Here is a 12,282-nt window from a genome sequence, read left to right as displayed (position 1 = left end):
TTTTTTTTTCTTTTTCTGGCCTATCTGGAGTTCCACATATAAGGATCAAAGGAGAGGATTCATCATACTCCACATGAGTGGCATTATCAAAGTGGGTTTGCTGCACTTAATTGTGTAGCCACAAAGACTTTTTTTATGTTTTTTAAGTTTATGTAACTAGCTTTAAAATCATCACAGCACTGCATATTTTATGGTTATTGCTTTGGAGGATTGGATATATTGCCTTTTTTTGCAAGCAGCTGTTAGTTCATTTTATTTTTCTGTTTGGCGCTCACTTTATTTATTTTTTCAGTTTTATTTTTGTAATGCACTAGGTGCTTGCCCATTCCTGTATGTTTCTTTGTAGTTTCTGAGTTCTTACTAGCTAGAGAAGAACAGAGATTCACTTATCTCCCTCCCCTTTACCCAGAGACACCCACCATGCGAGTCCCAGACACCCAAGAAATATTAATGGGGGGGAGTCACATGGGGAGGCTTCTGGGGGTTTGAGGGGTTGTCAGTCGACAGTCAGATTTACATGCGTTCCGGGCAGGGCTGGTGCAAAGATTTTTGACACCCTAGGCGAAACTTCATTTTGCCGCCCCCCCCCCCCTGCCCCCTCTTGTTCCACCCCTGACTCCACCTCATTTGGCCTGCCCATGTATACCCCACCTTTTTAATGAAGTGCCCATCAAATGCAACCTCACCAGCCCCCATCAAATGCAGCCTACCAGCACCCATCAATGCAGCCTCACCAGCGCCCATCAAATGCAGCCTACCAGTGCCCATCAATGATGGCTGCTGCCTGCTGATGCTAAGACTTAGTTGCTTGCTGCAGAGAGAAGAGAGTAGGAACACCAGTGGCCAGGCACCCTAGGCAGCAGTGCGCCCGAGGCGGCTGCTTAGTTTGCCTAGTGGTAGCACCGCACCCGTTTCCTGGCTGCTGTAGCAAGGATTGTGTCAATGGCAGCCCTGCTGGGTTGAACGAAAAAAACTACTGGTGTGTACTTGGCTTTAGGCTACATTTACACTCTAGGCAGCCCTTGCCATCCCTCTGAATAGGGATCTATTGTGTTTGACAGGCGATGAGGAGGCAATATGTCACCAAAGTGCCTGTTTTAACCCTGCATATGCCGCACCACTGTGTTGCAACCTCGTGCTTTGCTTGCAGTAGTCATGGGGAACCATGTTGAAGTCCAGGCTGAGGTTGCCATTTATTGCAGTAGGACACCATAGATGTGCGACTTCCAGGGGTTACCTTTCCTTTCTTGGGCTTGATCTATATTGACGGCCACCAAATCTAAGGGAAGGTAATCTGCAATGCATTAAAATTTTGTTCTGCAGCAGCATAACAAGGTAAAAGTCTCTGTTACTGATACCCTAGGTATTAAGAAGCATTTAGCCCTTGTAGTGTAGGGGGGAATCCTACTTGAATGGCATTTTTTGTTTTACCCCAAACTCGGCTGTATGACCAATCAACACCTAGCAGGGTCAAAAGTTTTACAGAAAAGAGATAAAATGAAATAAAACATTTTCATCCATAATCTGACTGGGTGTGCTGTCTTAGGCCAGAAATAGACGGTTCGAATCTCGGCTGACTCAGCAGGAACAGACCGAGATTCGAACCATTAATGTACCAAGCTGATCGGTCAATTAACTTGGGTACAACCAGCCTGCTAAAGCCTTTATAGATAATCACTGTCTTCTCCTGGTGGGGGCGGCTTCCCCCCACCCACCCCCACTGGAAGAAGACAATTGCTTGGCGGGAGGAATTACCCTGTCAGCACTGTCTGTGTTGATGGGGGAATCATGCAAATTTGTTTCCTCCAACACGTGAATGTAGGAAAAAAATATGCACCGTCTATGGCCTGCGTTACCTTACCTGTCAGACCTTCAAAGACGCTGTACAGTAGAAGTCCCCAAACCCACTCTCCTGAGGTGACAGGCTGCAACAAACTTCCCCCAACCCCCCTTGCCTTACCCCGGTCAGTGAAGAGATTGTCTTCCGCGAGGCTGGTTCCTGGTGCCAGGGATGTTGGGGACCGCTGATGTATGCCACTTTCACCGCTTCCATACCGGGCACTTACGCACCTTCCTGCCAAGCCAATTTTCAGCTTTCAGCACTGTAGTACTTTGAATGACAATTGCGCGGTCGTGCTACACTATACCCAAACAATTTTTTTATCATTTTGTGACAATTTAAGCGACAATTTAAAAAAAAAAAACACAATATTTTTTACTTTTTTATTTAATAAATATCTCAATTTTTTTTAAAAAACTTTTTTTTTCCTCAGTTTAGGCCGATACGTATTCTTCTACATATTTTTGGTAAAATAAATCGCAATAATCATATATTGATTGGTTTGCGCAAAAGTTATAGCGTCTACAAATAGGTGATAGATTTATGGCATTTTTATTTTATGAGTTTTTTTACTAGTATTGGCGGCGATTTGCGATTTTTTTACTGTCACCGTGACATTGCGGCGAACACATCGGACACTTTTGACACGTTTTTGGGACCATTCACATTTATACAGCGATTAATGCTATAAATATGCATTGATTACTGTGTAAATGTGACTGGCAGGGAAGGGGTTAACCACTAGGTGGCGTTAAAGGGGTTAATATGTGTCCCTCCTAGATCGCCGGGAAGGCAGGACGTCGTATAACGTCCACCCGGATCGAGGAGGGGTTCCTGCCGCCGTCATTTCACAATGAGGCGGTAGGGAAGTGGTTAAACACTGAACTTCCAGCGCTTAAACATACAGTCACAGCTCTTGTACAGTTTCACTGAAAACAAGGGGTCTTGTTAATGGATATTAGTCAAAATTTTCAACTAGATCAATCATGCTGGTTTTATGAATGGCTGATGTGGAAAATGAGGGACCTGCTATGGGGACCTAGAACTGTGTAAGTTTAATTGCTAGAAGTTCCAAACTTACACACAAGGGCCCGGATTCAGATACATTATCGTATCTATCGGCGGGCGTAGCGTATCTCAGATACACTACGCCGCCGTAACTTAGGGCGCAAGTTTCGTATTCAGAAAGAACTTGCGCCCTAAGTTACGGCGGCGTAGTGTAAATGTGTCGGCATAAGCCCGCCTAATTCAAATGTGGATGATGTGGGCGTGTTTTATTTAAATTGCTTGTGACCCCACGTAATTGACGTTTCTTACGAACAGCGCATGCGCCGTCCGTGAACGTTTCCAAGTGCGTATGCTCCAAGTTACGCCGCAAACTGTCAATGCTTTCGACGTGAACGTAACTTACGTACAGCCCTATTCGCGAACGACTTACGCAAACGACATAAAATACGACGCTGTTCGTACTTTTCCGACGTCCATACCTAACATGACTTACCCCTGCTTTATGAGGGGTAACTTTACGCCGGAAAAAGCCTTACGTAAACAACGTAAAAAAAGCGCCGGGCGTACGTACGTTTGTGAATCGGCGTATCTACCTAATTTGCATATTCCTCGCATAAATCTACGGAAACGCCACCTAGCGGCCAGCGTAAATATGCAACTAAGATACAACGGCGTAAGAGGCTTACGCTAGTCGCATCTTACCAAAATTCCGGCGTATCTTGTTTTCTGAATACAGAAAAAAGATACGCCGGCGCATCCTAGAAGTTACGCGGCGTATCAATAGATACGCCAGCGTAACTTCGTTCTGAATCCGGGCCAAGGTTCACACCTAGCGTATTGCGGCAGAAGGTCTTTTCACATTTTTATTGGTGTAATTTTGCGTTTCACGCATAGGGCAGACTATTCCTTTGAATAAGCTGCCCGATGTGCGGCAAATGCACCAAGGCATTCCTGTACCCTTTTTGAGCTTCACACATTTTTTAACCACGCATTTAGGGTGCCATTACTAATGAATTATACCGCAAGTACGACACGTTCAGGTGTGAATGGAGTCTAATAGACATGTGCACAACAAAAATGTTCATATTTTTTGTTCCGTTTCGTCTGCACAACAAAAATGTTCGTATTTTTTTGTTCCGTTTTTTCTCGTTCCGTAGATTCGTCATTTTGTAAGACTCAAGTTTTCCTATTCGGACCCGTTCGTATTTCGTAAGACGCAAGTTTTCCTATTCGGACCCGTTCGTATTTTCGTAACAGTTGTATTTTCGTTTATACTGAATGATTTGTAATTCTGTCTAATTTATTTTCGTTGATTCGAAATTCGTAATTTTGTAAGATAACGATACAAGTCCACAAATTTACGAACAGACAAAGAAACGGATTTACAAAACACACAAATGAAAATACAAACATACGAATGAAAATACAAACATACAAAGGATTTAAAATACGGAATGCAAATCGTTCGTTATAGATGTCATTTTCGTTCTTTTGCTTTTTCGGTGTTTCGTATTTTAGTAAGATTGTCCAAACGTACGTTCGTATTTTCGCTTGTTCGTTATTTTGCTTATTCGTAATTCCGTAATTTTGGAATTTTGTTTTTTTCAGCTTTTCGGATGATCGAATTGATACGAATGTATGAAAACTAACAAATTCATACGAAAATCCATTTGTTACAAACGGGAACGCACATGTCTAGAGCCTAAAGCAATGTAAACACAGAGGGGCAGATCCACATACATACTCTGCGCCCGGCGCAGATGTAAGATACGCTACGCCGCTGTAACTTACTTGGCTTTGGTTTGAAACCTCAACGAATTTGCGCCGTAAGTTACGGCGGCGTAGTGTATCTCTCGCGGCCCAAGGGCGCGGAATTCAAATTGGGCGGGTAGGGGGCGTGTTTCATTTAAATGAAGCACGTCCCTGCGCCGAACGAACTGCGCATGCGCGTCCGTAAAAACTCCCAGGGTGCATTGTTCCAAATGACGTCGCAAGGACGTCATTGTTTTCAACGTGAACGTAAATGGCATCCAGCCCCATTCACGGACGACTTACGCAAACAACGTAAAATTTTAAAAATTAGACGCGGGAACGGCCATACTTAACATTGAGTACGCCACCATATAGCAGCTTTAACTATACGACCGGGAAAAGCAGAACGGAAACGACGTAAAAAAATGCGACGGCCGGTCGTACGTTCGTGGATCGTCGGAAATTTGTCCAGTTCCTGCTGAAACGGGTGCATTTCAATAATTGTATACCAAGCTTAAAAGTTTTGCCAAATGCAGCAGCCACCAGCACAGCTCCAAACTGTCCCTGATTTCGAGGACCCCCTCTCATTTGGAACAAAGTTCTTTTGTCCCTCTTTGCTCCAAATTTGTCCTTCATTTTGGTCTGATCTTTCAAAAAGTGTTTCCAAGTGCTAAACCTTTCATCCAAATCTCTAAATTGCTGCAATTGCACATTTCAGAATCCAAAAAGGAATAGCAGTGGTTAAAAAAAATTACTTGTGGGTTTAATTAATATTTTTTTTGGTATAATTCTCATTTAAGGGGGCGTGACAGGGGATGTGTTCTCTGCCTTCGTACTTTTGCTTATAGGTTTCCCTTGTTCCCATCTCAAAAAGTTGGGAGGTATTAACCAGAGGTATTTTATTTACAGAAATAGGTATTCAAACTGCACTGCATCTGAGCACCACAAACCAAAAATGCTATTTAAAATATTCAAAACAACATCCCCTTGGCATTTCTGGACATGGCCATCTTGAGTAAGGGCAGATGATTCATGTAGCTTTTACTTCCTCTAATCTATCTGCCCTTAGATCAGGCATGCAGACAGGAGGATGTGCTTAGCTGAAAAAAACGTCCTCCCTCCCCCTTTTGGAATGAAAGCTGTCTTTGATAGCTCGATCACTGTGCTGGGAGTGCGCAGTGACCCTGCTCTCAGCACAGAAAGCTCTGCTGCTCATGGCTGTAGTAAGTGCGGCATATGGGCATGAAAGCCCACCCTCCTAAAATGCATTTCATTCATTGTTAATGGCACCCAAAATGTGGCAAGCAATATGCATGGTGTAGTCTGTAGTGCACAAAAAAACATGCACTAAAAGTGGAAAAGCATTCGATTAAAAATGTGCCAAGCCCAAAAAGGTACATGAGCTTCTTTGCTGCATTTGTCACGCATTGAGCAGCCCCTTGAAATGAATGGGCTGCCCTACGCATTCAGTGCAGCAATGCAAAAAAAGGCACATATGTACAATGCCTGGTATCGCGCGTTAGGGCCCTTTCACACCAGCGGACCGTATGTCCGTATTTCTTCCATCCGCTATGGGATGGTTCTTCTCCCAAAGCCTAGGAGGCCAGGAGTGTGGGGGCCAGGGGACGGGAGAGGATGTGGTAGAGGGGTTGATGCCGTTTTGCATTGAAACTGAAATATGAAGATTCTTCTATAGCAGTGGTCTCCAAACTGCAGCCAAAGGGCTGAATGTGGCCCTTTGCTTGCCATTATTCAGCCCTTGGGGCACTATTTCTCCCACTGATACAAATCACAATTCCTCCCACTGACACCAAAAATGGGACATCATTTCCTCCATTGACACCAATGATGCGTCACTATTTCCCCCACTGATACAAGGCACTACTTCTCAAATTAACACCAGCAATTTGGACTCTTTCTCCCACAGACACCAGTGATGGGCCCTGGTCCTCCCATTGACACCAATGATGGGGCACTATTCCTAGCACTAATACCAATGATGGGGCATTGGTTATATCCACTGACATGTTTTACTCCCAATGGGCAATGTTTGGCCCCCTGAATTCTCAAGGACAGTAAATTGGCCCCTTTTTTTTTTAAGATTGGAGACCCCTGCTCTATCGACTACAGAGCTGCTTTAGGCCTCATGCACACTAAGCATTTGCTCAGCTCCCCTGAACTCAGTTTTTCCCGGAAGGAGGAAAGCTGCTTAACAAATGCGCCTAAATCCACATTTATGGATTGCATTCGGTCAAAATAATAAGTTCTGGCCATTGGAATGAATGCATCTAGCGATCAGGTGCATTTACACGTGTTTAGGCACGCTTGCCATTTTCTTTTCTTTGCTCTTCAGCTCCTTTCCTGAACACTGGTGGTGCGTTTTTTTTTCTTATGCCTGTAAATGCTCTTCTAATATTCTTGTAAATGCCTGTGCGCGTGAACACATAGGCTAACATATAGGTGGATCTACAGACATAAATAAAACGCCAAACGCCTGTAAAGCTGTATTTTGTAAAGCCCTGTGAGCATGAAGCCTTATTATTAACTGCTTGCAGACAAGCAGCCATCATTATATGGCGGCAGGTTGCCACAGCGGCGCGAATCGTCATAGGTGTACGGCGGCCATTACAAGAGCTAAAGGGGGCACGCGCGGCGCTGGGGCCAATGTGCGTGGCCGAAAGTCGCAATGTCGGCAGGCGAACCGCGATTGCTCCTCAGAGAGCCAGAACGGGGATCTGTCATTGTAAACAGAAAGATCCGTGTTCTGTCAGGGAAGAAAAGAGAGATCTGCTGTTCCTAGTAATCAGAAACAGCGATCTCTCTCTACTCCCTGTCAGTCCACTCCCCCCACAGTTAGAACACACCTAGGGAACACTTAACCTCTTGATCCCCCCCTAGTCAGGCCCGGATTTCCCACAAGGCCACCGAGGCCAGGCCTCGGGGCGGCAGCGGCATGGAGTCCCCCGACGGCCGGAACATACAGTTAAGGGCGGTAAGTTGCTTTCTAGCAGGACTAAATGTAGTGTGGGGGAATCCACTCGCTCGTTAACAAGTGATTGTGGCGATGTCGCTGAAATCACTTGTAAAATGTGTGCTGCCGGCGTCCACATACCTCTCGCTCCGTTCTCCCCCTAGCTGCCGAGTCTGTCTCCTGTCCCTCCCCCCGATGTACACAGTGAGAGGGGTGAGCTGTGCTCTTCCCATCTCAGCTGTGACAGGAGTTCTAGCGCAGTGCTAGGACTCCTGTTATGGAGGTGGCAGGGTCAATAAAGAGAACCTGTCACCTCCAATTGCTATCACACAGGTAATTGTTTTCTCCTGTGTGATAGCAATAAAGTTAGGTGGAAAAAAAAAAAGAAATAATAATTAAATTAATAAAATTAAAAAGAAATTAAAAAGTAAAGAATAAGAAAAATAATAATAATTAAAAAAAAGAAAAGTATACAATAAAAAGTAAACGACAAGCTACAAATAAAAAAAGTAATAAAAAAAGTAAAAAAAAAAATAAAATAAAATATTTGAACTAACCGTGTCGCCCTGGTTACCATTCTCCGTTGATTTGGGGGGGGGGTTGGTTGGCAGGGAGGGGGTGCATTGCGGAACCTGGCCTCGGGGCGGCAGGGAGAGCAAATCCGGCCCTGCCCCTAGTGTTAACTCCTTCCCTGACAGTGACATTTATACAGTAATCAGTGGCTATTTTTAGCTTTGATCGCTGTACAAATGTTAATGCTCCCAAAGAAGTGTCAAAAGTGTCCGATCTGGCCGCCACAATGTCGCAGTCCTGCAAAAAAAAACGCTGCTTGCCACCATTACTAGTACAAAAAAAAATTATAATAAAAATGGCAGCTGCAGGCATCATCCCGGTATTTTTTAGAGCAGGCGATCTGCTTTCCGGTGATAACAACTGATGCAGCTAAAAGCCGCTCGGTTGTTATCCCGGAGGAGCGGGAGGGGACACCCCCCCTCCCGCCGCTCTTACCGGGCCTCCCGTCCCACCGGGAGACCCGATCCACGATGTGCCACCTCAGGCGCTTAGAGAGGGACTAAATCGAAGCTGCGAATGGCTTTTATTCAGTCTCTTCAATGTAAACACGGAAGCGACATCATGACGTCACTTCCGGGTTACTCGGCTGCCAATGGCGCCGAATTAAAAAAAATACACAGTATTCAGAATCGTTGTTTTTCGGCAATCTGAATACTTTGAAGTGCAAAGGAGACCCCCGATCCCTCCATAAAGAATACCTGTCACCAGGAATGTAAATGTCACAAGGAATGTAAACATCCCTTGTGACAGTAATAACTGTCACAAGGGATGTTTACATTTCTTGTGACATTTACATTCCTTTTTTTTTAGAAACACAATTTTATATTATAAAAATCAATAAGAAATATTTTTTTTTAAAGCGCCCCTGTCCCTGCGAGCTTGCGCAGCAAAGAAAACGCATACGGAAGTCGCGCCCGCATATGTAAACGGTGTTCAAATTACACATGTGAGGTATCGCCACTATCAGCAGAGCGAGAGCGATAATTCTAGCCGTAGACCTCCTCTGTAACTCTGTAACCTGGTAACCGTAAAAAAAAATGTAAGCGTCTCCTATGGAGATTTTTAGGTACCGTAGTTTGTCGCCATTCCACAATTGCGTGCAATTCTAAAGCATGACGTGTTTGGTATCTATTTACTCGGCGTAACATCATCTTTTACATTATATACACAAATTGGGCTAACTTTACTTTTAAATTTTTTTAAAATTCATGAAAGTAAATTTTTCCAAAAAAGTTGCGTTTAAAACACAGCTGCACAAATACCTTGTGACATAAAATATTGCAACAATCGCCATTTTATTCTCCAGATTCTCTGCTAAAATATATATATAATGTTTGGGGGTTCTAAGTAATTTTCTATCAAAAAATATGGATTTTAACTTGTAAACACCAAGGCCCAGATCCACGTACCTCGGCGCATCTCTAAGTCCAGCGTAGCGTAGCTCAGATACACTACGCCGCCGTAACTTACAGCGTATTTTCCGTATCCACAAAGAATTTGCGCCGCAAGTTACGGCGGCGTAGTGTAACTGTGTCGGCGTAAGGGCGCGCAATTCAAATGGATAAGATGTGGGCGTGTTTTATGTTAATGCAACTTGACCACACGTAAATGACGTTTTTTTTTAACGACGCATGCGCCGTCCGTGGGGGGTATCCCAGTTCGCATGCTCGAAATCACGTTGCAAATAGTCAATGCTTTTGACGTGAATGTAATTTATGCAAAGCCCTATTCGCGAACGTTTTACGCAAACGACGTACACAACGGAAAATTCTACGCTGGCCCGACGTCCATACTTAACATTTCATACGCCTCATAGAGCAGGGGTAACGTTACGCCGAAAAAAGCCTTACGTAAAAAAATGCACCGGGCGGACGTACGTTTGTGGATTGGCGTATCTAGCTCATTTGCATCATACTCGACGCAGGAAATCAACGGAAGCGCCACCTAGCGGCCAGCGTAAATATGCACCTTAGATCCGACGGCGTACTAAGACATACGTCAGTCGGATCTAGCCCAGCTTCAGGCGTATCTTGTTTTGTGGATACAAAACAAAGATACGCCGGAGCATCCTAGAAGTTACGCGGCGTATCAATAGATACGCCGACGTAACTGCTTCCTGGATCTGGGCCCAAATGTCAGAAATCGGCTTAGTCATGAAAGGGTTAAAAGTAAAAAAATATATATATTTTTTTTTGTGTCACTCTTTTTTTGTTTATGGCGCAAAAATAAAAACCGCAGAGGTGATCAAATACCACCAAAAGAAAGCTCTATTTGTGGGGAAAAAAGAACACAAAATGTGTTTGTGTACAGCGTCCCACGACTGCACTTGTCAGTTAAAGCAACGCAGTGCCTTATAGCGAAAAATGGCCTGGTCGTGGGGTAAATCCTTCCGGGGCTCAAGTGGTTAACTCAAAGTCAGAAAAGGGTGCAGAGCAGCAGATCAGAACATTTTTCTCTCCGCCATGATATAAACAGGTTCAGATCCTTCCATAGGCCCAACTGTCATTGGTTCCTATAATTCTGAAGGTGCCAATGGACACTGCAGGTCAACTGGGGACAGACAAATGAACAGCAATTCTCTTGTCTATGATTGGTATACAATGCAAGGTATTAGATATACAGTATATAGAATTGTATAGAGAATATCTATCATAGGATCACAGTGATCAGCTGGATCCCTCTGTGTCATGTCTACATAATACACACAGGATTTGCTGTGTGGCCTGTGTTGGATATACCTATATATACATATTGGCTATACAGTAAATAATTTACTTACTTGCAGATACGCAGGTAAAAGCAGCAGCAATAAGAAATAAAAGACCCGGGGCCATCAGATCCATGCCAGGAGCCATATGAGCCCGACACAATGGGAGAGAATGGAAGATGAGAAGACGCTTTATCATAGGACAGCTGTTCCCTTTGCCTTCCCAGAGCATGTGTACAATGGAGCAAGGCATCCTACCGCCATCTAGAGGACGACACAGGGAACTGCCACTAATCAGAGAAGTACAGTAAAAAGTACTGTATCTGCATGTCTTATTCCCATCACAAATCACACAGAATATTCCGATTTATAGAATAGTCGGTGGAATCATGCAGCTCAATCCCTGGGACAAATGTACATCTAGAACAAATGCATTACAACACAGACACTGCCTAATCCTTTCCTTCCAACTGTCCCTGATTTGGATGGACTGTCCCTCTTTTGAAACCAAGTCCCCCTTTCCCCCTCATTGTCCCCCATTTTGATCAGATAAATAATACCAAATACATTATTTATCTATGAAATAGTGTTTCCCAGCGCTAAACCCTTCATCCGATTTCTAAATTTAAGAATTTGTATATTTCAGAAGCAAATATAAAGGAATAGTGGCATAGCTCCAAGTCCTGCGGGAACGCGTGGGAACGGCGTCCCTGCACTTTTTTCACAGCAGGAACGCAGTTCCCTTTGCAGGACTAGAGCAGCCGAGAGCAGCCGAGCCGCCCGAGCCAATCCTTCATTAAGTGGCGATGCCCAGCTCGAGTCACTGTCAGGGGCAGGCGAACCTTAGTAATCCTTTATGTTACTGGCCGATTCCTGTATATGGATTCATCGGGTAGTGTGCGGGTATTCTGTCACTTCCTCGATGCCGCAATGTCTCCTGGGAGCTTTTGTCATTGTTCCCAGGAGACATTGCGGAGGTCTGCCGCGAGTTATCGCGTGATTTAGAAAGAACTTGCTTAAACACGCTCCAGCGACCCGGTCCGAAGCTCTGGGACCGCGGGACCCGCGGACCCGATTGCCGCTGCGGTCCCGCGATCGGTCCATGGAGCTGAAGAACGGGGAGAGCCGCGTGTAAACACGGCTTCCCCGTGCTTCACTGTGGTGGCTGCATCGATCGTGTCATCCCCTTTATAGGGAGACACAATCGATGACGTCACAGCCAATTTCCCGACGTGCATTGCGCTAAATGACGTCGCTAGGACGTGAGTTACATCCATCCCTATTCACGGACGACTTACGCAAAAAAAAAAAAAAATTCAAATTTCGACGCGGGAACGACGGCCATACTTAACACGGCAAGTCTAGCTATACGCCGCAAAATACCAGCTTTAACTATACGCCGGAAAAAGCCGACTACAGACGACGTTAGAA

General features: G+C 44.7%; 1 protein-coding gene across 1 annotated transcript in view; it reads right to left on the bottom strand.

Annotated features, from left to right (window-relative positions):
* Window positions 1–11,111, bottom strand: part of TMEM130 (transmembrane protein 130) — a 73,280-nt gene extending 62,169 nt beyond the window's left edge. Inside the window, exon 1 of the mRNA XM_040356784.1 lies at window positions 10,924–11,111. Within this exon, the coding sequence (XP_040212718.1) occupies window positions 10,924–11,104 (181 nt within the window). The 5' untranslated portion in view covers window positions 11,105–11,111. The remainder of the gene's footprint in view (window positions 1–10,923) is intronic.
* Window positions 11,112–12,282: the final 1,171 nt, after the last annotated feature.

The sequence above is a fragment of the Rana temporaria genome, chromosome 6 (genome assembly GCF_905171775.1).
Source record: "Rana temporaria chromosome 6, aRanTem1.1, whole genome shotgun sequence".
Taxonomy (NCBI): Eukaryota; Metazoa; Chordata; class Amphibia; order Anura; family Ranidae; genus Rana; species Rana temporaria.
Note: the sequence above shows the minus strand (reverse complement) of the source record. Positions and strands in the feature narration are given on the sequence as shown.